General features: G+C 49.3%; 1 protein-coding gene across 1 annotated transcript in view; it reads right to left on the bottom strand.

The window, feature by feature from the left end:
- GRIN2D (glutamate ionotropic receptor NMDA type subunit 2D) overlaps positions 1-27,411 on the bottom strand; it is a 50,342-nt gene that overhangs the window by 7,767 nt on the left and 15,164 nt on the right. The window contains exons 4-7 of the mRNA XM_017863625.1: positions 26,688-26,926; positions 23,480-23,605; positions 23,049-23,278; positions 20,620-20,780 (exon numbers count right to left, since the gene is read on the bottom strand). Coding sequence (XP_017719114.1) covers positions 20,620-20,780; positions 23,049-23,278; positions 23,480-23,605; positions 26,688-26,926 — 756 coding nt within the window. The remainder of the gene's footprint in view (positions 1-20,619; positions 20,781-23,048; positions 23,279-23,479; positions 23,606-26,687; positions 26,927-27,411) is intronic.

Genomic DNA, 27,411 nt, shown 5'->3' with positions numbered 1-27,411 from the left:
AAAAAAAAAAAAAAAAAAAAAAAATTAGCCAGGTGTGGTGATGCACCTATATTCCCAGTTACTCAGGAGGCTGAGGCAGGAGGATCCCTTGAGCCCAGGAGTCTGAAGCTGCCTTGAGCTATGATGACACCACTGCACCCCAGCCTAGGTAACAGAGGGATACCCTGTCTCTAAAAACAAAAAAACGAACAAAAAAATTACTCCCAGAATCCTATATAAAATATGAGTTCATATTGGCCGGGCACAGTGACTCACACCTATAATCCCAGCACTTTGGGAGGCCAAGGCGGGCGGATCATAATGAGGTCAGGAGTTCCACACCAGCCTGGCCAACATGGTGAAACCCCGTCTCTATTAAAAATACAAAAATTGGCCGGGCGCGGTGGCTCAAGTCTGTAATCCCAGCACTTTGGGAGGCCAAGATGGGCGGATCACAAGGTCAGGAGATCGAGACCATCCTGGCTAACACGGTGAAACCCCGTCTCTACTAAAAAATACAAAAAACTAGCTGGGCGAGGTGGCAGGCACCTGTAGTCCCAGCTACTCGGGAGGCTGAGGCAGGAGAATGGTGTAAACCCGGGAGGCAGAGCTTGCAGTGAGCAGAGATCCCGCCACTCCACTCCACCTTGGGCACAAGATCAAACCTCCGTCTCAAAAAAAAAAAAAACAAAACAAAATTAGGCTGGGCGCAGTGGCGGGCACCTATAGTCCCTGCTACCCAGGAGGCTGAGGCAGAATAATTGCTTGAACTAGGGAGGCAGAAGTTGCAGTGAGCTGAGATTACACCACTGTACTCTAGCCTGGGTGACAGAGTGAGACCCTGTCTAAAAGAAAAAAAAAAAAAGAATATAATTTCATATTTATTGACTTAATGATATTTGTTGTGGGGTAAAATTTTGGTCATCTTAACTGCAGACATTAGACTAGTTCTTAGAGGGAGGTACCTCTCCTTCCCGAGTCCAGCATTATCCAAAAGAACGTGCTCTGATGATGGAATGTTCCCTCTTCGCTGTCCAGCATGACAGCCAAGAGCCACATATGGCTCTCTAGCACCTGAAATGTGACCAGTGTGACAAAGGGGTGGAATTTTTTTTTTTTTGAGACAGAGTCTTGCTCTGTCACCCAGCTGGAGTGCAGTGGTACAATCTTGGCTCACTGCAACTTCTGCCTCCCGGGCTCAAGTGATTCTCCTGCCTCAGCCTTCCAAGTAGCTGGGACTGCAGGCGTGCACCACCATGCCCGGCTAATTTTTGTACTTTGAGTGGAGAGAGGGTTTTGCCATGTTGGCCAGGCTGATCTCGAACTCCTGACCTCAGGTGATCTGCCCGCTTCGGTCTTCCAAAGTATTGGGATTACAGGTGTGAGCCTCAGCTCCTGGCCACGTTTTATGTAATTTCATTAATTTAAATGGAAGTAAGTATTGTACAGCACAGTTCTGGGAAGCCAAGATAGATAGATAAAGACAATAGATAAAGATAAAGACAGATAAGACAAGCTAGGGCCAAGGGCAGTGGCTCATGCCTGTAATCCCAGTACTTTAGGAGGCTGAGACAGGTGGATCACAAGGCCAGGAGTTCATGACCAGCCTGGCCAAGATGCTGAAACCCCATCTCTACTAAAAACACAAAAATTCGCTGGGCATGGTGGTGCACGCCTGTAATCCCAGCTACTCGGGAGGGTGAGGCAGGAGAATCATTGGAACCCCGGCAGCAGACGTTGCAGTAAACCAAGATCAAGCCATTGCACTGCAGCCTGGGTGACAGAGCAAGACTCCATCTCAAAAAAAAAAAAAAAAAAGCATGGCTGGATGCTGAGTTGAAGAGAAACCAAAGGATCTTCCAGGGAATACTTAACCTCCAGTTTTGAGTGGTGAGCCTGTCTATTGATTTAAGTCCTCCTGTGTCCCCAAAAACCTTCAGAAAAGTCCTGTCCACACACTCACAGGCTCACATATAAATGCTGTGTGTGTGTGTGTGGTTGGTTGCATAGAAATTAGGGGAAAGGACTGAATTAGTCCATATGTGCTAAGTGGGGAAACAGACAGGAAGTGGATTCCCCAAAGTGAATGTCTCTCTAGATGAAGCAAAGACTCGGGGGTGGAGAATGTGAAGCTCTGGAGAATTAGTAGAAACCTGGGGAGGACATTCATCATCCCACTGTTGTAGAATGGGGTTTGAATTAATTTTATATAGATCCTAACAGGGAGTTCCCAGATGACATCTGGAAACATAAGTATAGGTGAGAAAAATACAGCCACTGCCTGCAGGCACTACTACCTCGTAGGCAAACTGTAATTTTTCCCTATGTTTCTCTTAGTTTAGGAAGATGCCTTTGGTGGTGAAAGGTGAATTGCTATTGATGTTTAAGCGGAAAGAACACGTGAAGTTTCTAGAGTTAGGCTGAAGGGGAGGGATGGAGGGGCTGGGACTGGGATAAGATGGAAGGAGTGTCTCCAGGGGTCCTTAGCGGACAATGGGGAGTGGAAGGAGAGACTCAAGTTGTATTTTGGAGAAAGCTAAAAGTCAAGGCTTCCAGGGGTGGAAATATTTGAGAGATTTCAGAAAGAGGAGCTTTAACAGCATTCCCTTTCAATTGTTTGCTCAGTTGTTCTGGGATATACTGTCTCCCTCCCCTCTCACATCCACCCCACCACCCCCTCATGGTCCCTAAATATCTATTCAAACTCAGCCATCCCAGGGGCTCTGGCTCATGCCTGTCATCCCAGCACTTTGGGAGGCTGAGGCAGGAGGACTGCTTGAGTCCAGGAGTTCAAGACCAGCTTGGACAACAAAGGGAGACCCTGTCTCTACAAAAACTTTAAAAATTAACCAGGTTTGGTGGTACACGCCTGTCGTCTCAACTACTTGGGAGGCTGAGGTGGGAGGATTGCTTGAGGGCAGAAGGTTGAGGTTACAGTGAGCTATGATTGTGCCATGCATTCCAACCTGGGTGACAGAGGGAGACCCTGTCTCAAAACAAAACAAAAGACCTCAGCCATTTCCTACAGCCTTTGTTTGGGTGTAGGTTTGGGAAAAATTAAAATTCCCTGCATCCGTCCTTTCTTTCTTGTTCGTTCCTACTCCATCATCAGAGGGATCTTAACATTTGAGTCAGTGCTGTCCCTTTTCAGCTCACCACCCTCCGTTGGCTCCCCTCGTCACTCAGAGTGACTTGGATCACCTTGAGTTTCGAGGCCCTGTGGCACCTGACACCCCCCATTCCTCCTTACCCGTCTGCCCTCATCTGCCAAGCCCCCCTCATTCTGGCCTGGGAGATGCACCTGGACCTCTCCAGCTCGCTCCCGCCCCAGGGCCTTTGCACTGACTGTTCTGCCTGCTGGAACATTCTTCTCCCAGGTAGCTGCCTGACTCACTCTCTTACCTTGAAACCACCTTTGCAAAATTATGAATGACAGTGAAGGCAGTCAGACCTAACCGACTCCATCTTGCTTCTGGCCCTTAAGCTGTCCGTGCTTATTCCTGGGCATAGGCGAAACTAACTTTGGGAAGGAATTTCGTTCATGGGTTGACTCTGAAACAAAATCGGTAATAGCTCTTTCCTGAAAAGACCCCTTCTTGCCTGAGGACCAGTCTATCTTTGCAGGAGTAACAAATTAGCTACAAGATTAGACATTAAATTTAGGGGTCATGCAGCCTCTGGTTCCCCAGATTGCTCCTGGGGATAACATCACTATTGTAAAACCTGAGATGAGTGCTTGAGATATTTTTTTTTTTTTTTTTTTTGAGACGGAGTCTCGCCCTGTCGCCTGGGCTGGAGTGCAGTGGCCGGATCTCAGCTCACTGCAAGCTCCGCCTCCCGAGTGCTTGAGATATTCTACAGACCCTACACTGGATGGATGAGCTGACACTATCCAGACTGGTAATCTGGCTTAACCAGTTCTACCATCCTACCCAGGAACAGAAAACAGCAAGAAAACCTCACTTCGACCCCCTGTGATTCCATCTCCAACCTGAGCAATCGGCCCTCCCCACTTCCCAAGCCCCTGCCCACCAAATGATCTTTTCAAAACTCTGATCCCCAAATGCTCAGGGAGACTGATGTGAGTAATAATAAAACGGAGTCTCCCGCACAGCCGGCTCTGCGTGAATTACTCTTTCTCCATTGCAATCCCCCCTGTCTTGATAAATCGCCTCTGTCTAGGCAGCAGGCAAGGTGAACCCACTGGGCAGTTACAACCTCCATCAGGTGTTTGCTCCAAAGACACCTTCCTGAGCACCCCATTTGATACTGCAACCTCCAGCCTCCTGCCCCAGTTTCCCAAATGCATTCACCCTGCTCTATTTTTACCCATAGCATGTATCCCCTTGGAATGCACTATAGAATGTTCTCATTTATTCCGTGCATTGTATGTCTCCCTTCACTGGAATTTAAGTTCCATGAGGCAGGGACTTTGCCCGTCTGATTCACCAGTGTATCCACAGGGTCTAGAACAGTGCCTAGCACACACTAGGTGCTTAATAAGAAATGGCTGAACAGCTGGGCGTGGTGGCTTACACTTCTAATCCCAGCACTTTGGGAGGCTGCCGGGGGCGAATCTCCTGAGGTCAGGAGTTCATGACCAGCTTGGCCAACATGGCGAAACCCCATCTCTATTAAAAATACAAAAATTAGCCCGGTGTGGTGGCAGGTGCCTATAATCTCAGCTACTCGGGAGGCTGAGGCAGGAGAATTGCTGAACCTAGGATTGCTGACCTGAGGTCAGAAGTTCATGACCAGCCTGGCCAACATGGCAAAACCCCGTCTCTACTAAAAATACAAAAATTAGCCGGGTGTGGTGGCACACGCCTGTAATCTCAGCTACTCAGGAGGCTGAGGCAGGAGAACTGTTTAAACCTGGGAGGAGGAGTTTGCAGTGAGCTGAGATGGTGCCTGGGCAACAGAGCTAGACTGCGTCTCCAAAACAAAACAAAAAAAGAAGTGGCTGAATGGACACTTAAAGGGAAGACAAGGTGAAGAGACAGAGGAAGAAGGCAGCTTTTTACAAGCCAAGGAGGAGGGTCTGGAACAGGTCCTCCCACAGCCCTCGAAAGAAGTCATCCGATTTTGACCTTCTAGCCTCTACAACAGTGGGGCGATACATTTCTGTTGTGTAAGCCACTCAGTCTATGGTATTTTGTTATGGCTGCCCTAGCAAATTAATAGAATTGTATATAGAAAATCCCAAAGGATCCACAATAAAAATTATTACGGCTGGCCGGGCGTGGTGGCTCACGCCTGTAATCCCAGCACTTTGGGAAGCTGAGACGGGCAGATCACGAGGTCAGGAGATCGAGACCATCCTGGCTAACATGGTGAAACCCCGTCTCTACTAAAATACAAAAAAAAAATTAGCCGGGCGTGGTGGCGGGCGCCTGTAGTCCCAGCTACTTGGGAGGCTGAGGCAGGAGAATGGCATGAACCCAGAAGGCGGAGCTTGCAGTGAGCTGAGATCGCGCCACTGCACTCCAGCCTGGGTGACAGAGCGAGACTCCATCTCAAAAAAAAAAAAAAAAATTATTACGGCTAATAGAAGTTTAACAAGGTTGATGAGACAAGAGCAATATACGAAATAAATTATAAAATATACAAAATAAATTATATTCCTGTATACTAGCAGTGAACAATTAAAATGAAATTAAAAGAATTCCAGGCCGGGTGTGGTGGCTTATATGCCTATAATCCCAGCACGTTGGGAGGCCGAGGCCAGCAGATCCCTTGAGTTCAGGAGTTTGAGACCGGCAAAAAAATAGAAATAAAAATAAAATAAAATATTTAGGAATAAATTTAACAAAGAAGTTCAGGTCCGGTGTGGTCACTCAAGCCTGTCATCCCATCACTTTGGGAGGCCAAGGTGGGAGGATCACTTGAGGCCAGGAGTTTGAGACCATCCTGGGCAACATAGTGAGACCATCTGTACAAAAAAAATACAATTAAAATTTTTTTAAAAAAGAAGTTCAAAAGAAAAGAAGTGGGTGGGGCATGGTGCTCACGCCTGTAATCCTAGGAACACTTCGGGGGGCTGAGGTGGGCGGATCACCTGAGGTCAGAAGTTCAAGACCAGACTGGCCAACATGGTGAAACCTAATCTCTATTAAAAATTTAAAAACTAGCTGGGTGTGGTGGCGTGCGCCTGTAATTCCAGCTACTCGGGAGGCTGAGGCAGGAGGACCTCTTGAACCCAGGAGGTGGAGGTTGCAGTGAGCGGAGATCACACCACTGCACTCCAGCCTGGGTGACAGAGCGAGACTGCATCTCAAAAGAAAAGAAAAGAAGTGGCCAAATGAGTAAATTCAGACTGGTCCAAGGGAGGCCTTCCATGGCCCAGACACTGGAGCTGAGAAGTAGGATTCCATTAACACAGAAAAGATGCCAAAAGGGCTTTCTCCGTGGAAAGAGGCAAGATGAGAACAGCGTGTACTGTTAGTCTGCAATGTGTGAGTGTGAATTCATCCATATTTTAATTGATCCAAAAGAAATAAAAACTAATGCTTACATTAGGGCAAGGGGCCTCGGTATTTCCTTTTTTGCCCCTCTTGAGTGAGTGAGAAATTGGACATCTCTCATGGAATGGGCACCAAGAACTGGCTGGGAGGAGAAGCTGTGTTTCTCTATTTCCTTTTAGGACGTGCATTTCCTTTCTCCCCCTGCGGCGTTGCTTGCCCGCAGCGGTAGGGTAAGCCCACGTTTGGCCGGCCAGCTGGCCAGAGCCCTGGGAGCTGCCTCTCCCTTGTGCCTCACTGTAAAGATGGAATTTTCTAGTGCTGTCCTCTATGGCAACCACTAGCTTGCCACATATGGCTATTTGCATTTAAATTTTATTTATTTATTTATTTATGTTTTATTTTTTATTTTTGAGATAGAGTTTTGCTCTCATTGCCAGGCTGGAGTGTAATGTCCTGGTCTCAGCTCACTGCAACCTCCACCTCCCAGGTTCAAGCGATTCTGCCTCAGCCTCCTGAGTAGCTGGGATTACAGGTGCCTGCCACCACACCCGGCTAATTTTTGTATTTTTAGTAGTGATGGGGTTTCACCATGTTGGTCAGGCTGGTCTCGAACTCCTGACCTCAGGCAATCCACCCTCTTCGTCCTCCCAAAGTGCTGGGATTACAGGTGTGAGCCACTGCGCCTGGCCTTTAATTAGGCGTGGTGGCTCACACCTGTAATCCCAGCACTTTGGGAGGCCAAGGTGGGTGGATCATTTGAGGTCAGGAGTTCAAGACCAGCCTGACCAACAGGCTGACCCCCCAAGGCTGCCGTGAGCTATGATTGCCTCACTGCACTCCAGAGTGAGACCCTGTCTCTAAACATAAATAAATAGATAAATAAATAAATAAACAAACAGAGAAATGAAGGAGAGGGAGATATTGTACATAAAAGAATTTAAGAAAATTCAAGAAATTTTCTCAGAACAAATGACATGAAGATACAATTGCAAGACCCAGCAATGAAAACAGATCAATGGCCACATGCAGCAGCTCACGCCTGTAATCCCAGCATTTTGGGAAGCCAAGGCAGGAGGATTGCTTGAGCCCAGGAGTTCAAGACCAGCCTGGAAAACATAGTGAGAACCTGTCTCAAAAAAAAAAAAAAAAGAAAGAAAGAAAAGAAAAGAAAGAGAAAAGAAAGGAAAACAGGCCGGGCACAGTGGCACACACCTATAATCCCAGCACTTTGGGAGGCTGGGGTGGGTGGATCACCTGAGGTCAGAAGTTTGCAACCAGCCTGACTAACATGGTGAAACCCTGTCTCTACTAAATACAAAGAAATTAACTGGGCATGGTGCCACATGCTTGTAATTGGAGCTACTTGGGAGGCTGAGACAGGAGAATTGCTTGTACCTAGGAGGCAGAGGTTGCAGTGAGCCGAGATCACCCCATTGCACTCCAGCCTTGGCAACAAGAGTGAAACTCTGTCTAAAAACAAAAACAAAAAAACCAGATCAAGGCATGTCACTGATAAATGTCAGTCCACCAAGGACAAGGAAAAGAAACAACAGGTTACATACAAAGGCATAGGAATAAGAATGACCTTGGATTTCTCTATAGTAGCACTGGATATTAGAAAACAATAGAGTGACTCTTCCAAATTCTGAAGGAAAATGAGCTCTAATCCAGAATTCTATACCCAGCCAGACTGTCCATCAAGTACAAGGACAGAAAAAAGACTTTTCAGATTTGCGATGTCTCCAGAAATATACCCGCTATGTGCCTCTGTCAGGAAGCTCAAAAGAACAAGGAAGCAAAACTCAGAAAGAGTTAGAATTTGTGCTACAACAGGATCCAAACCAGAGATGAAGGGACGAAGGTGAAATGTGATCCCAAGATGGCGGCTGTGCCCCAGGCTGGAGCAGGCTATAAGGCCACAAGAGCAACTTCTTCAATAAGATGAAATTGACAAGGCCAGGCACAGTGGCTCACACCTGTAATCCCAGCTCTTGGGAGGCTGAGGTAGGCAGATCACTTGAGGCCAGGAATTTGAGACCAACCTGTTCAATATGGCGAAACCCCACTCTACAAAAAAATATAAAAATTAGCTGGGCGTGGTGCTGCATAACTGTAATCCCAGCTATTTGGGAGGCTGAGGCATGAGAATTGCTTGAACCCAGGAGGCAGAGGCTGCAGTTAGCCGAGATCGTGCCACTGTGCTCCAGCCTGGGTGACAGAGTGAGACCCTGTCTCAAAAAAAAAAAAAAGAAATTAACAGAGTGTCTGATACTTCTAACATATTAAGTATATTAAGATACTTCTGAACATATTAAGAGATTTAGACAGTTAACAGATAATTTGGGTTTGAATTAGTTAACCACAAAGAAAACTCAGCCATGAAGCAACTGAAAAAAGAAAGAAAATGAAAAAAGACAAAAAGACAGTTACTAACTCAAGAAAAATAGACCAGGCAGCCGGGCACAGTGGCTCACGCCTATAATCCCAGCATTTTGGGAGGCCAAGGCGGGCGGATCACGAGGTCAGGAGATCGAGACCATCCTGGCTAACACGGTGAAACCACGTCTCCACTAAAAATACAAAAATTGTCCGGGCATGGTGGCAGGTGCCTGTAGTCCCAGCTACTCTGGAGGCTGAGGCAAGAGAATGGCCTGAGCCCGGGAGGTGGAGCTTGCAGTGAGCGGAGATCATGCCACTGTGCTACAGCCTGGGAGACAGAGCGAGACTCCGTCTCAAAAAAACAAAAGAAAGAAAAAGAAAAATAGACCAGGCATGGTGGCTCACACCTGTAATCCCAACACTGGGAGCCTGAGGTGGGCAGATCCCTTGAGCTCAGGAGTTTGAGACCAGCCTGGCCAACATGGTGAAACCCCATCTTGGCTGGGCAAATATGGCTCATGCCTGTAATCCCAGCACTTTGGGAGGTGAGGCAGGCCGATCACTTGAGGTCAGGAGTTTGAGACCAGCCTGGTCAGCATGGTGAAACCCCACCTCTACTAAAAATACCAAAATTAGCTGGGTGCAGTGGCATACGCCTGTAGTCCCAGCTAATCGGGAGGCTGAGGCAGGAGAATCACTTGAACCTGGAAGGCGGAGATTGCTGTAAGCCGAGATCATGCCACTGCACTCCAGCCTGGGCGACATATTGAGACCCTGTCTCAAGAAAAAAAAGAAGAAAGAAAAACAAAGAATTGTGTAGGAGAGGAAAGTAATCATGGTTTACTACTGTGGCAGCTGTGAGAGCATTTACATAGTCATAACATGTAAACACTGAATATTCATCTAGTCAGAGTCACAATGTGGGAGGTTGAATTGATTTAAATAAGAGTATGAGTATGTCCTCCATAGTGAGAAGCGGATGGAAAATGCCTAAAATTGAAAAATCAAGAGGTAGTCATACAAACATGGTATTTAGAGATAGGGAGATAAATCACAAAATGACACAATAAACGAAGTGAAGGTAGATTCTTTTGGGGTGAGAGAAATGGAGGGTGCCATTTTTTTCCTTAAAGAGAAAATTCTTGCCAGGCACGGTGGCTCGTGCCTGTAATCCTGGTGCTTTGGGAGGCTGAGGCAGGAGGATCACTTGAGCCCAGGAGTTCAAGATCAGCCTAAGCAACATAGTGAGAACCTCGTCTCTACACACACACACACACACACACACACACACACACACACACACAAATTTAAAAATTAAAATTAGGCCGGGCCTGGTGGCTCGTGTCTGTATTCCCAGCACTTTGGGAGGCCAAGGTGGTCAGATTACCTAAGGTCAGGAGTTTGAGACCAGCCTGGCCAACATGGCGAAACCGTGTGTCTACTGAAAATACAAAAGTTAGCTGGGCGTGGTGGCAGCTCCTGTAATCCCACCTACTCAGGAGGCTGAGGCAGGAGAATCGCTTGAACCCAGGAGGCAGAGGTTGCAGTGAGCCAAGATTGCACCACTGCACTCCAGCCTGGGTGACAAAGCAAGACTCCATGTCAATAAAATAAAATAAAATAAATCAGATGTGGGGGTGCACACCTGGAGTCCCAGCTGCTTGAGAGGCTGAGGCGGGAGGATCGCTTGAGCCCAGGAGCTTGAGGCCGCAGTGAGCTATGATTGTGCCACTGCACTCCAGCCTGGGTGACAGAGTGCGACCTTGACTCCAAAACCAAACTAAACTAAACTAAAATTCTTGTATTTGACTCTCCAAACTATGTGGATGGAGAACTCTGATAAATATAGAACTAAAAATTAGAAAAAAAAAAAAAGTAACAAGGGATACTGGGGAAAAAGAATTCAGCAGAAGCAGGAAATCAGAGCAAGAGGTGACAATGAGAAACACAGGGGTGTCCTTTGTGAATCATGGAGCTTCCAGGGAGGGGACAAAAGGAGTGATTCTGGGTTGCTCAGGACACATGTGAGGCAATATAGCCTAGTGGTGAGAACCTGGGCTGTAGAACTGGGCTGTCAGGGTTCAAGTCCTAGTTCTGCCACTTAGCAGATGCAGGAAGCTTGCTGTTCCTCATGTTTCCAATAATACCCACCTAAGATTTTTATGCGATCTTAAGGGTTTAGTTGTGTTCCCTCCCCCAAATTCACAAATTGAAGTCCTAGCCTCCGGTACTTCAGAATGCGACCTTATTTGTAGACAGGGCCTCTACAGAGGGAATCCAGTTAAAATGAGATCATTAGGTTGGGTTCTAGTCCAGTATGACTAGTGTCCTTATAAAAAGGGGAACTTGGGCCGGGCGTGGTGGCTCATGCCTGTAATCCAAGCACTTTGGGAGGCTGTGGCAGGCAGATCACCTGAGGTCAGGAGTTCGAGACCAGCCTGGCCAACGTAGCGAAAACCCATCTCTGCTAAAAATACAAAAATTACCTGGGCGTGGTGGCGGGTGCCTGTAATCCCAGCTACTGGGGAGGCTGAGGCAGAAGAATCGCTCGAACCCGGGAGGCGGAGCTTGCAGTGAGCCGAGATTACGCCACTGCACTCCAGCCTGGGCGACAGAGAGAGACTCTGTCTCAAAAAAAAAAAAAACAGAATGTTCATAATGACCAAATACTGGCAATAACCTGAATGTCCACCAGCAGTAGAATGAAAGAATTATGGTACATTTATATAATTGTATACTCAATGATATTCAGCAATGAAGGAACAATCTGGTGATAACATTAAGGAAAATAAGCCAGACAGAAAGGTATTGTATGCACTGTTTGACTCCGTTTAGAGGATGTTCGAAATCAGGCGAAACTAATTATGTGATATTCTATGGCGACTGGAGGGGCAGGAGAAGCTTTATGAGAAGCTGGGAAATATCTCAGTCTGGACCTGGTCACATGGTTTTCTATGAATGTATAAATAATGAATTACATGCTTTTTGTGCCTCACTGTACCTCACTGTATCTATGTATGTATCTCAATAAAAAAAAAAGATGAAAAATATCTATAAAAGACACGGGATGAGGTCTCAGCTATTTTTACTTCTTAAAGGCTGGTGATGTGGCTGACATTTGTATGGGGAAAAAAAATACAGGTATCCTGCTTTCTCTGAACTCAAGGCGGGGACAGATTTAGGTTCATTTTGAGAGATGGGGCTGGTCTCTCTTGCTAGTCACATTCTCACCACTTGCTATCCAAAACTTGGGAACCAAGTAGATTCAGAAAGTGGCATCAGCTGGGTATGGTGGCTGACACCTGTAATCCCAGCACTTTGGGAGGCCGAAGCAGGTGGATCACTTAAGGTTAGGAGTTCAAGACCAGCCTGGCCAACATGGTGAAATCCCATGTCTAAGAAAAATACAAAAATTAGCTGGGGGTGGTGGTATATGCCTGTAATCCCAGATACTCAGGAGGCTGAGGCAGGAGAATCGCTTGAACCCGGGAAGCAGAGGTTGCAGTGAGCTGAGACTGCATCACTGCACTCCAGCCTGGGCGACAGAGCGAGACTCCATCTCGTGGGATTTCCCCCGCTCCCCACTGAGAGTCTCTGAATTCTTGCTCTCCAACTGCAAGGACTGAGTAAGCTGGCAGTGTGAGGTATCCCTGAAGGGGTAAAAGAGGAAAGTGATTCTGTTTGCAGCCATCCCTGCCTTCTGAGGAAGGTACAAGTGAAGTAGGGGTGGGAGGTGGCAGCCTGGAAAGGCACCCTGCTTTGCCTGAGAGAGAGAGAGAGAGAGAGAGAGAGAGAGAGAGAGAGAGAATCTGGAATTCTCAGGGTCCTTCCTGGAGGGAAGGGCTGGGGAGGAATAAAACGGAAGAAGCGGGAAGAGGGAGGGATGAGTCAGCAGGCTGGCTGGGGAGAATGCTGTGAGTAAGGAACGGAAAAAGTCCCAGGGTCCTGGGGCGCGGCCAGCACCCTTTTATGTTTTCTATTCATTTCGTTCACTAGGAAACTTTTTGCATTTGGGTGATGTTGACCTGGGTGGTCCAGTGTGGCAGTGACACGCCACTAGGGCTATGGATCACCTGAAATGTGGCCACTCTGAACCGAGATGTATTGTGAGTGTAAAATGCCACTGATTTCAAAGACAGCATGTGGGGAAAAAAAATTATGCAAATGGTCTCAACCATGTTTATACTGATTACGTGTCAAAATAATATTTTGGACATAGGTAAAATATATCATTAAAAGTAATTTCCGGCCAGGCGCGGTGGCTCACGCCTGTAATCCCAGCACTTTGGGAGGCCGAGGCAGGCAGATCACGAGATCAGGAGATGGAGACCGTCCTGGCTAACATGGTTTCACCTGGGCAACAGATCGAGACTCCATCTCAAAAAAAAAAAAGTAATTGCACCGACTTTTTATTGTTGTTGTTGAGACGAAGTCTCGTTTTGTCGCCCAGGCTGGAGTGCAGTGGCCCGATCTCTGCTCATTACAACCTCCGCCTACTGGGTTCAAGCAATTCTCCTGCTTCAGCCTCCCGAGTAGCTGGGATTACAAGCACCCGCCACCATGCCCAGCTAATTTTTGTATTTTTAGTAGAGACCGGGTTTCACCGTATTGGTCAGGCTGGTCTCGAACTCCTGACCTCAAGTGATCCACCTGCCTTGGCCTCCCAAAGTACTGGGATTACAGGTGTGAGCCACCTAGCCCGGCTTCACCTGCTTCTTCTTCTTCTTTTTTTTTTTTTGAGACTGAGTCTTACTCTGTCACTCAGGCTGGAGTGCAGTGGTGTGATCACGGCACACTAATCAACCTCTGCCTCCTGGGTTCAAGCAATTCTCCTGCCTCAGCCTCCTGATTAGCTGGGATTATAGGCACGCGCCACCACAGCAGGGCTAATTTTTGTATTTTTAGTAGAGACAGGGTTTCACCATGTTGGCCAAGCTGGTCTTGAACTCCTGACCTCAGGTGATATTCCCGCCTCGGCCTCACAAAGTGCTGGGATTACAGGCGTGAGCCACCGTGCCCGGCCACCTGCTTCTTTTTAGGTCTTTTTATGTGGCCACTAAAAACTTAGAATTACACTTCAACGCATGCCGCATTCATTCTACGGGACAGTGCTGTTCCCAGTCTTCAGTCCACAGCCCCGCTTACCGCCAGTGGGGGTTTATGTGAGGGTTAAGGGAGGGGTGGGTTCCAATTCTGGTAAATAGGCCCTGGAACTGGGAAGACAAACTGTGGCCAGTGAGATGGTCCAGAAAGTGAATTAAATCCTGCAAAAAGGAGCTAGAAGCCAGGGTGACCGCGAGAAGCCTAGGAATTTGCAGAATTCTCAGGAAGAGGGGTTGGAGCCAACGTCATCTAGATCCAGGGCATGAAGACCCTGAATGACATCAGGGTGAAGGGAAGCAAAGGAGAGATGACAAAGGGAAAAAAGTACAAGTGAGAGAAAGAAGAGAAGGAGGAAGAGGAAGAAAGGAACAAGAGGAGAAGAAGGCAAGGAGGGAAGAAAAATAACAGAAAATATTTTAAAAATACAGTTTTAGTTCTACAGTCTGTTATGACAGCCACTAGCCAGATGTAGTTATTGAGCTCTTGAAATACACTGAGTTCGAACTGACATGTGCCATGAGGCTATACACTGGATCCCCCGCCAAAAAGTACCAATTAAAACATAAAATATCTTATTAATTTTTATATTGATTGCATGTCAAAATAACGTTTTGGAACTATTGGAGTACATAAAATAAATTTTGAGGCCAGGTGTAGTAGCTCAAACCTGTAATCCCAGCACTTTGGGAGGCCAAGATGGGCAGATCACCTGAGGTCAGGTGTTCGAGACCAGCCTGACCAACATGGTGAAACCCCATCTCTATTAAAAATACAAAAAAAAAATTATACAGAAAGCAATAAAGTGACAGGCATACTTCTAAATATATATATATACATACATACAATAAAATACAAAAAAAAAAAACTTATCCACGCATCGTGGCACATACTTGTACTCCCAGCTACTCGGAAGGCTGAGGGAGGGGAATTGCTTGAACCCGGGAGGCGGAGGTTGCAGTGAGCCAAGATTGCACCACTGCACCCCAGCCTGGGCGAGAATGAGACTCCATGTCAAAAAAAAAAAAAATCATAAAATAAATTTCAGGCCGGGCGCAGTAGCTCAGGCCTGTAATCCCAGTACTTTGGGAGGCAGAGGCGGGCGGATCACGAGGTCAGGAGATGGAGACCATCCTGGCTAACACGGTGAAACCCCGTCTCTACTAAAATACAAAAAAAAAAAAAATTAGCCGGGTGCAGGGGCGGGTGCTTGTAGTCCCAGCTACACGAGCAGGACAGAAGCAATGCGCGTGAACCTGGGAGGCGGAGCTTGCAGTGAGCCGAGATTGGCGCCATGCACTTCAGCCTGGGCGACAGGAGCGAGACTCTGTCTCAAAAAATAATAATAATAAAATAAAATAAAATAAAAATAAATTTCACTGTGTCTACTAGAAAATTGTAAATGATGCAGGAGGTTCCCCAGCACTGCTCTAAAAAGACAGAGGGAAACCCCTCAAACCACTGACATCAAGGAAGGGGAGGGACAGTTCTTCATTTTGACAAAAACCAAGTGTTGGCAAAGAAATTGATTAATGAAAGGGAGAAAAGGGAATTGAGAAAGGAAAAACTTCATTCCCCACGCAGGGGAATGTGAAGGAAGACTACAGGTGCCGGGCACAAGAGGGCTCTCCAGATGGGGGGCCCTGGGAAGAGGGCTGAGGGGCCCATCAAGCTTCAAAGCTGAGGAGAAGGCATGAGGCTGGTGAAACAAGGGTGATTAGAGACAAATGTGAGCCTTTTCCTGCCCATAGGGTCCTCGCACCTTTGAATGCGGAAGACGAGCTGGGCGAACCACATGACCACGCCCCACCCCACCATGCTGCTGATTGGTCCATGCTGGCATAGACACTTGACCCTCCCCCCCCAGCTGGACCAATCATATCCTCAGTATGTGGGGCTGTGACACGGAACCGTTTCCCAGAGCCACTTGATGGGCAGGAGGGATTGTTGACCCCCGTAATAGGGAGTCGGAAATTGGGGCTCAGGAGCAAGTAAGGGGTGTAGCTCCCATTGGAACCCAGGACCATCTGGTTCTTTTTTTTTTTTTGCGACAGAGTCTTGCTCTGTCGCCCACGCTGGAGTGCAGTGCAGTGGTGCGATCTCGGCTCACTGCAGCCTCCACCTCCCGGATTTAAGCAATTCTCTCGCCTCAGCCTACGGAATAGCTGGGATTACAGGTGTGCGTCACCACACCTAGCTAATTTTTGTCTTTTTAGTAGAGATGGGGTTTCGCCAAGTTGGCCAGGCTGGTCTTGAACTCCTGACCTTAAGTGATCCGCCCGCCTCAGCCTCCCAAAGTGCTGGGATTGTAAGCGTGAGCCTCTGGGCCCGGCCTCCATCTGGTTCTAAACTTACTGCTGTTAAGCATCCCCAGGATGCTGTGAGGAACTCCCAGGCCATGGGGCATCCTATGGGGAGATGTAGAAAACCATCCTCCAGAGAGAAGGGAATAAGATGGGGTGCAACTTGGAAGCAAACAGAGCTGGACAGAAAGACGGCCAGAGAGAAACTCCATGTTTCAAGATCTGATATACTTTAAGGGGTAGATATTTATAACAGCTGTGTGTTTTCCACCTCCCTCCATTAGAAGGGAGGCTTCAAGTTACCAGGGAACTAGACATCTGGCACAGAGCCGAACATATCAAAGGTACTTGGTAAGTACTTCTTGAAAGTAATGAATGGATGGATGAATGCACAATGTAAAAAATTTACTTTTCACTGGGCGCGGTGGCTCACGCCTGTAATCCCAGCACTTTGGGAGGCCAAGGCGGGTGGATCACGAGGTCAGGAGATCGAGACCATCCTGGCTAACACAGTGAAACCCCGTCTCTACTAAAATACAAAAAATTAGCCGGGCGTGGTGGCGGGCTCCTGTAGTCCCAGCTACTGGGGAGGCTGAGGCAGGAGAATGGCGTGATCCCAGGAGGCGGAGCTTGCAGTGAGCCCAGATCGCGCCACTGCACTCCAGCCTGGGCAACAGAGCGAGACTCTGTCTCAAAAAAAAAAAAAAAAAATTACTTTTCCCGTTGTGCTGTGTGTTAACATCTCTGTCTATAATTCTACAAATTCAATACCTACTTTAGGCCTCAGGCAAGGGGGTGTTGTTCTGGGCCCCATTTTTTGTGTGTGAAACAGAGTGTTGCTCTTGTTGTCCAGGCCAGAGTGCAGGCACAATCTCGGCTAACCACAACCTCCGTCTCCCAGGTTCAAGCGATTCTCCTGCCTCAGCCTCCCGAGTAGCTGGGATTACAGGTGCATGCCACCACACCCAGCTAATTTTTTGTATTTTTAGTAGAGATGGGATTTCACCATGTGGGCCAGGCCGCCCACCTCAGTCTACCAAAATGCTGGGATTACAGGCAGATTTCAGATTGTTAATGGTATTTTTAAGCTATCATGCCAGCCCTGGACTTCTTATTGGAGAGGTAAAGAAACCTCTGTCTGTTAAAGCACTCCTAGCTGATGTGGGAAACTGACCTATTTTGTTAACTGTTGTTATCCAGTGCAGGAGCTATACCTGGCATAAAGTTGGTGCTCTTAAATTTTTCTTTTTTTTTTTTTTTCGAGACAGGGTCTTGCTCTGTTACCCAGGCTAGAGTATAGTGGTGCAATCATAGATCACTGCAGCCTCCATCCCCTGGGCTCAATGATCCTTCGACCTTAGCCTCCCAAGTAAGTGGGACTACAAGTGCGCACTATGACGCCTGGCTAATTTAAAAATATTTTGTTAGCCAGGCGCGGTGGCTCACGCCTGTAATCCCAACACTTTGGGAGGCCGAGGCAGGTGGATCACCTGAGGTCAGTAGTTCCAGACCAGCCTGACCAACGTGGCGAAACCCCGTCTCTACTAAAAATACAAAAATGAGCCGGGTGTGGTGGTGGGCACCTGTAGTCCCAGCTCCTTAGGAGGCTGAGTCAGGAGCATCGCTTAAACCGGGGAGGCAGTGGTTGTAGTGAGCCGAGATTGCACCACTGCACTCCAACCTGGGCAACAGAGCGAGATTCCATCTCACAAAAAAAAAAAAACTTTTTTTTTTTTGTGAGTCAAGGGGTCTCACTATGTTTCACAGGCTGGTCTTGAACTCCTGGTCTTAAGTGATCCTCTCACCTTGGCCTCATGAAGCTTTAGGATTACAGGTGTGAGCCACTGCAACGGGCATTAGAAATTTTTTAAGCCAGGCATGGTGGCTCACGCCTCTAATCCCATAATTTTAGGAGGCTGAGGCAGGCAGAACCCCTCATGTCAGTAGTTCAAGACCAGCCTGACCAACAGGGCGAAACCACGTCTCTACCAAAAATACAAAAATTAGCCAGTCATAGTAGTGCACACCTGTAATCCTAGCTACTCAGGAGGCTGAGGTGGGAGAATTGCTTGAACCCAGGGGACAGGGAGGTTGCAGTGAGCTGAGATCGAATTACTACACTCCAGCCTGGGTGACAGAGGGAGACCCTGTCTCCAAACAAACAAAAACAGAAATCAGATCATACCCTTCCTTACATAAAGTCTTCACTCCCCAAAGCTTCTCACTGCCCTTAGTATAAAGTCCAGCCCTGACCTTGGCCTCATGCCCAGAATCCTCCCCTCATCTACGTCTCACCTCAGCTCCTTGCCCTTCACCCACACTGGCCTTCTTGCTGTTCCTCCAGTAAACCAACACCACACCTTCCTCAGGCCCTTTGCACACCCTGTTTCCTCCACCTGAAGGCTTTGCTTCCGGAAGTCCACCTGGCTAGCTCTTTCACCTCCTGCAGGGCTCTGCACAAATGTCACCTCCTCCGAGAAGCCTGCCCTGAACACCCTGGTGAAAATATCCCAGCCCAGCCATCCTCTAGCTCACCATCACTTTCTGAAAAGATCTTGATTTTTCTGTTTGCATGTTTATTGTTCATTTCCCACCTCTACACCTAGGAATCGGGTCTATTTGTTCACTGCCCGACGTAGAGTAGAGGAGAAGAAAAGTGCACATGGAAGGAGTAAGTAAATGCAGGACAGGGAGAGAGTTACTGTGCTCAGCCTTGTTGGAATCGTGGCTGCACTTTGGGGCCTCAACTCAACTTTTTAAATTTTGTTTTCTTTTTGAGATGGAGTCTTTCTCTGTTGCCCAGGCTGGAGTGCAGTGGCGCAATCTCAGCTCGCTGCAACCTCCACCTCCTACATTCAAGCGATCCTCCTGCCTCAGCCTCCCAAGCTGCTGAGATTATAGGCGCCCGCCACCTTGCCCGGCTAATTTTTGTATTTTAAGTACAGACAAGGTTTCTCCATGTTGGCCAAGCTGTTCTCGAACTCCTGACCTCAAATGATCTGCCCGTCTCGGCCTCCCAAAGTGCTGGGATTACAGGCGCCTGTCCCCGCACCCAGCCTAATTTTTTTTTTTTCCTCGAGATGGAGTCTCGCTCTGTCACCCAGGCTGGAGTGCAGTGGCGTGATCTCGGCTCACGGCAAGCTCTGCCTCCCAGGTTCAGGCCATTCTCCTGCCTCAGCCTCCCAAGTAGCTGGGACTACAGGCGCCTGCCACCACGCCCAGCTAATTTTTTGTATTTTTTTTTTTTTTAGTAGAGACAGGGTTTCACTGTGTTAGCCAGGATGGTCTCGATCTCCTGACCTCGTGATCCGCCCGCCTCGGCCAGCCAAAGTGCTGGGATTACAGGCGTGAGCCACCACACCTGGCCATAATTTTTGTATTTTAAGTAGAGACGGGGTTTCACTATGTTGGCCAGGTGGTCTCCAACTCCTGACCTCAGGTGATCTGCCCACCTCCATCTCCCAAAGTGCTGGGATTATAGGCATGAGCTACCGAACCTGGCCTCTGAATTTAACTTCATCCCTATGATCTGCAAAAGGGATGTAAAAAGATAAGAAACACAATCCAAGCATTGATTCCAGTGAGTTCAGGTCTAATGATAATGATAATATTAGCAAACATCTAATGATAATATCAGCAAACAGTGCACTGGGCACTGTTCTAAATAAATAAATAAATGTTCTGAATGGATTAGCTAGTTTAATTCCCTTTTTTTTTTTTTTTTTTTTTTGAGATGGAGTCTTGCTCTGTCGCCAGGGTGGAGTACAGTGGCATGATCTCGGCTCACTGCAACCTCCAACTCCCAGGTTCAAGCGATTCTCCTGCCTCAGCCTCCAGAGTAGCTGGGACTACAGGCGTGTGCCACTACGCCCAGCTAATTTTTGTATTTTTAGTAGAGATGGGGTTTCACCATGTTGACCAGGATGGTCTAGATCTCCTGACCTCGTGATCCACCTGCCTTGGCCTCTGAAAGTGCTGGGATTACAGGCGTGAGCCACCACGCCCGGCTTGCTAGTATAATTCTTGTAACAACCTTATGATCATTACAGTTGGGATACTCTTGTTATCCTCATTTTACAGAGGAGGAAACAGAGGTTCAGAGAGGCTGAGTCACTTGCCCAAGGTCACAAAGCCAAGAAGAGGAAGAGCAAAGATTTGAGCCCTGTCAGTCTCACCCCAGAATCCAGAACTACTGCATCCCAGAAAATATCCCAAGGAGCCTACTCCTGGGAAGAGGAGTCCACTTCCACCCTCCATGACCTCCACCCTCCAAGCTGACCCACCCAGGGCTGACCTCTGGGACTGAAGGAATGAACCTGGACCCCTTGCCATCTTTGAGCATCCTCAGGTCCCCAGTGGCCCCACCCCCAACCCCGGCCCGAGTCTGCGCTGACCCTGCCTTGAGCTGAGTGAGCGCTTCCTCTACGCGGGGCTGGTTGTAGCGCACCATGTAGCTGTGCATGTCGGGATAGTTGCTGCGGATGTTCTTCTCCGTGGACCCGTTGGGCACGGTCCCAAACTTCAGGGGCGGGTACTGCTCCTGGGGCCTCTGGAACTGGGGCAGAATGGGGAGTGATTAGGGCACCCTCCGCAGGGACATCCCTCACACAAATCCCCCATTCTGAGAGACACCCGCTATCTGGCAGACACCCCAGTCCCAGAAGTATTCCGTATTTCTCAGCACTTGCTCACTACCTTAGGAAATGCGTTTTCACTCCCACCCAGCACACACAGTTGCAGACACGTAATCCAAAAGTTCATGAGAAGCCTCCCTGAGGCCCCTGATGTGCCAGGCGTTAAGCCTTCACTTACTGAATCGCGGGAGGTCCCGGGGGCAGAGACTGGCATGGCAGGAGCTGGGGGCTGTTGCTATTTACCAATCCGTTCAGAAATAATTCACTATTTATTTATTTATTTATTGAGAAGGAGTCTCGCTCTGTCGCCCAGGCTGGAGTGCAGTGGTGCGATCTCGGCTCACTGCAAGCTCCGCCTCCCGGGTTCAGGCCATTCTCCTGCCTCAGCCTCCCGAGTAGCTGGGACTACAGGCGCCCACCACCACGCCCTGCTAATTTTTTGTATTTTTTAGTAGAGACTGGGTTTCACCGTGTTAGCCAGGATGGTCTCGATCTTCTGACCTCATGATCTGCCCGCCTCCGCCTCCCAAACTGCTGGAATTAGAGGCGTGAGCCACCGCACCCGTCCTCACTTTTTTTTTTTTTTTAACTGAGTCTCACTCTTGTTGCCAGGCTGGAGTGCAATGGTGCAATCTCGGCTCACTGCAACCTCCACCTCCCAGGTTCAAGCGATTCTCCTGCCTCAGCCTCCCGAGTAGCTGGGATTACAGGTGCCCGACACCATGCCCAGCTAATTTTGTATTTTTATTAGAGACAGGTTTCTCCATGTTAGCCAGGCTGGTCTCAAACTCCCGACCTCAGGTGATCCGCCCGCCTTGGCCTCTCAAAGTGCTGGGATTACAGGTATGAGCCACCGCGCCCAGCCAACTAAAACAAGTTTTGTAAAACCAAACTTACTACATAAGATGCAGTCAACTATTCTATTCTATTCTATTCTACACCATTCCATTAAAAACTGCTTATTGCAACCCATCAAACTGATTTCTCAAGCCTCTAATAGGTCATGACACCCATCTGGTTAATCACTTTAGTCTCAAAGTGTGCTCTGCAAACCACCAGTCCCTCAACAAATGGTGATTGCAGTGAGGTGCTACAGGAATGGAGGGAGTGAGCATTTAGAACGATTTAACAGGATCCTTATTTGTCTGTTGAATCTAATAAATAAAAATATGAGTTTGGCTCTTTTTTTGAGGCAGAGTCTCGCTCTGTCACCCAGGCTAGAGTGCAGTGGTGTAATCATGGCTCACTGCAACCTCCACCTCCCCGGCTCAAGCGATTCTCCTGCCTCAGCCTCCTGAGTAGCTGGGACTACAGGCACCCACCTCCACACCTGGCTAATTTTTGAATTTTTAGTAGAGACAAGGTTTCACTATGTTGGCCAGGCTGGTCTCAAACTCCTGACCTCAGGTGATCTACCCACCTCGGCCTCCCAAAGTGCTGGGATTACAGGCGTGAGCCACCATGCCTGGCCAGGTTTGACTTTTGTCTGTCTTGGTTTTAGACCTTATTTTACTTTTCTAATAATTCATTTCCGTTGAATTTTACAAAAGCATTGTCTGCAATGGACTAGAAGTTTCTTTCTTTATTTTATTTTATTTTATTTTTTTTGAGACGGAGTCTGGCTCTGTGGCTCTGGCTGCAGTGCAGTGGTGGGATCTCAGCTCACTGCAAGCTCCGCCTCCTGGGTTCACGCCATTCTCCTGCCTCAACCTCCAGAGTAGCTGGGACTACAGGCGCCCGCCACCACTCCCGGCTAATTTTTTGTACTTTTAGAAGAGACAGGGTTTCACGTGTCAGCCAGGATGGTCTCGATCTCCTCACCTTGTGATCCGCCCACCTCGGCCTCCCAAAGTGTTGGGATTACAGGCGTGAGCCACCGCGCCCGGCCTTAGAAGTTTCAAAAATTAATCCTTCCTTACAGTTTGAGAGAAGCACTGGTTCTAGAATATTCCATTTGGCACAACTGCCCCTAGAACATTCAAGGACACCCTCTTCCCTAGGAATATTTAAAATAGCTCATCGTGAACCGTGTTCTTTCTCCATCCACAACATTCCATTCTACCATTCTGGAATTAAGAGATCCCTTCCCACCCTCCCCCTACTCCCTCCGCCGCAAGAATCCCCTCTAATCTACCACATGCCAAGCTCTGTGACCTCCAGCCCCAGCCCATCCCTGGACCCACACACACCTTGCGGTCACTGAGCCCGGACACGGTATCCACGTACTCCTCCTGGATCATGAAGGCGGCCAGGTTGGCTGTGTAGCTGGCGAGGAAGATGACGGCGAAGAAGGCCCACACCAGCACCATGATTTTGCTGGTGGTTCCCCGGGGGTTCTCCACGGGCACTGAATTATTGAACACCAGGGCCCAAAGCAGCCAGATGGATTTCCCAATGGTGAAGGTTGAGCCGCCAGGGCCTGCAGGGGGCCAGGACGTGGACATGGACCCCAATCCCTTCTCAATAAGGGAGCAAAAGGAAGAACTACAATTCCCAGTGTCCCTCAAGGCATCTGGCGCCCTAGCTTGACACCCCCCCCCAGGGGCTGCTGGGAAATGTAGTTCTCTCTCTCTCTGGTTCGGGAGCTCCGAGGCAGGGGGATGGAGAAAGGGGGACTCACGCTTGCCCGTGGCCAGGCTGCGGTTGTAGCCAACAGGACTGAGGTACTCGAAGATGAAAACAGTGACGGCGACCACAGTGAGGCACATGACGAACATCATCACCCAGACGGCAGGGCTGTAGGGCTCTGGGGACAAGGGAGTGTGTGATCATGGCTCAGCCAAGCAAAAGACTAGGGGATCAGGCTGGGGCGGTGCCTCCCGCCTGTACTCCCAGAACTTTGGGAGGCTGAGGCAGGAGGATCACTTGACGCCTGGAGTTCAAGACCAGCCTGGCCAACATAGTGAGACCCTGTCTCTACAAAAAAACAAACAAACAAACAAACAAACAAAAAGACAAAAAAAAAAAAAAAAAACACCTAGGGTACTACCTGAAGATGAACAAGGTGCAGCCCAGATCTGACCCCATCCTATTCTGGCCCTATCTCTGCTTCTCCATCTCCGAGATAGTCTTATGGCTCACCCAGACCCCTAAGAGGCAGCCATTCTCAAAGAGAGCCATCGCAGGCATTTCTGTAGTTTCAGCCACAAATAGAAACTGTCTCCTAAATGTTTCCTGAGTCACAGGCCCAAGCCTCCACCTACCCCAGCCATCCCCCCAGGCCATTCATCATGTCCCATGCTGAGCCCAGACTAGCTCCCATGCTCCCCATGATGGGAGCCCCACCATCCACCCAGTCACAGGTCCAAACCCCATGTGCCATCCTCCCTTCCTCTCCCTCGCTGGCCACAGCCTGTCAGTCTCCACCCCCACGCTCCTGCCCCTGATGCTACTTGGGCCTCTCTTTTCCATTCTCATGGCCAACAGGGCTCAGGCCTCATCTCCCACCAACCATTTCCCCAGCCTCCCGAGCTCCCGTCTGTCCCCTACAGCACAGAGACAACCTGGCCCCTCCCCTGCCTACAGCCCTCCCCGGGCTCCCTAGCACCCCCAGGACAAAGTCCCTGCCACTCAGCCTTATCACACTCTCCTCTCTGGCCTGATCACTCTGTCAATCACCCATGCTTTAACTACTCAGAACTCACAGGTGTCTGGGCGTGGTGGTTCATGCCTGTAATCCCAGCACTTTGGGAGGCTGAGGTGGGAGGATCACCTAAGGTCAGGAGTTGAAGACCAGCCTGGCCAACATGGTGAAATGCCATCTCTACCAAAAATACAAAATTAGCTGGGCATCGTGGTGGACGCCTCTAGTCCCAGCTATTAAGGAGGCTGAAGCAGGAGAACTGCTTGAACCCAGGAGGTGGAGACTGCAGTGAGCTGAAATCGTGCCACTGCACTCCAGCCTGGGTGACAGAGCAAGACTCTGTCTCAAAAAAAGAAAAAAAAAAGAGAGAGAGAGAACTCGCAGGTGCCTGAACCAGCAACACCCTCTCTTACTTGTCTCCTAGGTGCCCCTGCTAGAGGTAACAACCTGCGCTGTCCTAGACAACCTCCCATTCACGGGTCCCCTCCTCACATTCGATAACCGTGTGTCGCCCCTGGAGCTCACCAACAATAAACCCAAATCACCATTTCATTGAGATTAGGACCAGGTGATTCAATTTCCCAGGGCCAAGTGTGAGCTGCCAGAACTGGCCCCGTCACAGCAAGGTCAGCACCCTGGACTGTCACTGCGGCAGCTGGGGACACGCCTGTCACCTCTGCTGGGCAACTTGGTGGGGCATAAATAGGACCTTGTCACTCCCCTGCAGTGTGCTGCCTGCAAACAGGGGCCCCACGTGGTGCTTCTCAGTGTGCCCTGCAGAGACCTTGGTGCAAAGAGGAGGCCACAGGAGACACCATTGGGCAAAATAAACAGAAAACAAAACACAAAGGAAGGGATGGCTCTTCTTCCAGCCCCTCCCCTCTCCCAGGAGCTTTGCTCACACTTCAGAGAGCAAGTGGAAACTGACAAGCACTGTTGCCCTTGGCGGATGTACGCTTCTCTGGCTCAGCAATGGGCCCTCTACCCTATCCATCCCAAAGCCACCAGCCCATCTGGCGGGCAGCTCCCTAACCACACCCTGCGTCTGTCGGTTGTCACCTTCCTATTGCACGCCCCCACTCTGTCTCTGGCATGAGCCTTGCAGTAGCATCTCCACCAGCCACTTGCTTCCACAAACTGGGATTTTTTTCTTTTTTCTTTTTTTGAGATAGAGTCTGGCTCTGACATCCAGGCTGGAGTGCAGTGGTGCCATCTTGGCTCACTGCAACCTCTGCCTCCTGGGTTCAAGCCTTCCTTACACCTCAGCCTCCAGAGTAGCTGGGATTACACAGAGCTGGATATTTTAAAAACCTAAATCTGATTATATATCCCCACACCATCTCTGTTGTTAAAACCCTTGTCCAGGTTCAGTGGTTCACACCTGTAATCCCAGCACTTTGGGAGGCTGAGGCGGGCGGATCACCTGAGGTCAGGAGTTTGAGACTAACCTGGCCACCATGGTGAAACTCCGTCTCTACTAAAAATACAAAAATTGGCCAGGCGTGGTGGTGCGTGCCTGTAATCCCAGCTACTTGAGAGGCTGAGGCAGGAGAATCGCTTAAACCCAGGAGGGAGGTTGAGGTTGCAATGTCATGCCACTGCAACTGCATTCCAGCCTGGGTGACAGAGTGAGACTCTGTCTCAAAAAAAAAAAAAAAAAAAAAAAAAAGAGAGAGAGAGAAGTTTATCTTCTGTCTCCTTCACAAGGCTGAGAGATCCTAGCGCACAGGGATTTGTGTCTTCCTCCTTTGCCAGTGTGTTCCCAGTGTGAAGCCCACCACCTGGCACATAGTAGGTGCTCAGTAAACACTGATGGTGACTTGAGTGCTTACAAGGTATTGGTACCGTGCTAATTTGTTCTCTTCATCTCATACCTAGGTACAGGAAAACACTTGGGTTTTGTGGGGCCTGAAGCTTGCACAATTTGGAGGGCTCTCTTTGAGAACAAATCATTCAACCTTATGGAAACAAAAGGTGCATCGCTTGGAAGCTGCAGTGCAAGAGAAGGCTCCTGAGCTCAAGCTTCTTTAGCCTCTTGACAAAATGTCTTCTGGGTAGGGAAATTATTTCTTCCATCTTGTAGATTAGGAAACTGAGGCCCAGAAATGATGTCACTTCACCGAATTGCATTGGGGGTTCAGTATCGATGATACCGGGAACCCAGGTTTTCTGATCCCAGGGCCCACACGGTTGGGGGAGGCTACTTTGCCTAGGGCTGGCTCCCTGTCCCAGGGCCCCAGCTTACCGAGGAAGGCCGAGGGGGACACTGTGCCATTGCTGCGCGCCACCATGACGCTGATGCCGGTCTCCACGAAGGGGACGGAGAAGTCCACAATCTCGGAGCGCTCCTCGTTGATGGTAAGGGAGCCGATGGCCATGTCTGCGCGCTGGTAGAACACCTGGGGTGGGGGCGATGAGGAGTGGGCGAGGGAACCTGGCTCAAGCGGACAGACTGACACGGACGGCGGGTAGAGACGGGCCCCGGGAGCAGATCAGTGACAGGGTGAGGGAAAGGGCTAGAAGGGATTGCGGGGTGGGTGAGGATGGAGGGGGACGCAGAGTGGGGAAGGGAAGGGCGGAGGTGAGAGATGGGGAACAAGATTGGGAGTTGGTAGCCCGCGTCCTAGCCCGCTGCTCCCGGAAAATCCTCAAGGCCTTGGTCCAGATCTTCCCAGCCCCACCCTCTTCTCCTAGGATTCCCACCCTCCTGGCCCCTCCTCCTCTGCCCAAAGTCCCTCCTCCCAGCCCCGCCCCCTTCCCCTAGGAGTCCCACCTTCCTAGCCCTACCTCCTCTACCCCAAAGTTCCTCCTCCCAGCCCCGCCCCCTTCCCCTAGGAGCCACACCCTCCTAGCCCCGCCTCCTCTGCCCCAAAGTCCCTCCTCCAAGCCCCGCCCCTGACACCTCCTGATCCCGCCCCTTGTTCCAAGGTCTGTCCTTCCCGCGGCCCTGCCCCAGGCCCCGAATCAGG

The sequence above is a fragment of the Rhinopithecus bieti genome, unplaced genomic scaffold, assembly GCF_001698545.2.
Source record: "Rhinopithecus bieti isolate Rb0 unplaced genomic scaffold, ASM169854v2 scaffold_70550, whole genome shotgun sequence".
Lineage (NCBI taxonomy): Eukaryota > Metazoa > Chordata > Mammalia > Primates > Cercopithecidae > Rhinopithecus > Rhinopithecus bieti.
This window is presented reverse-complemented; position numbering and strand designations above follow the sequence as displayed.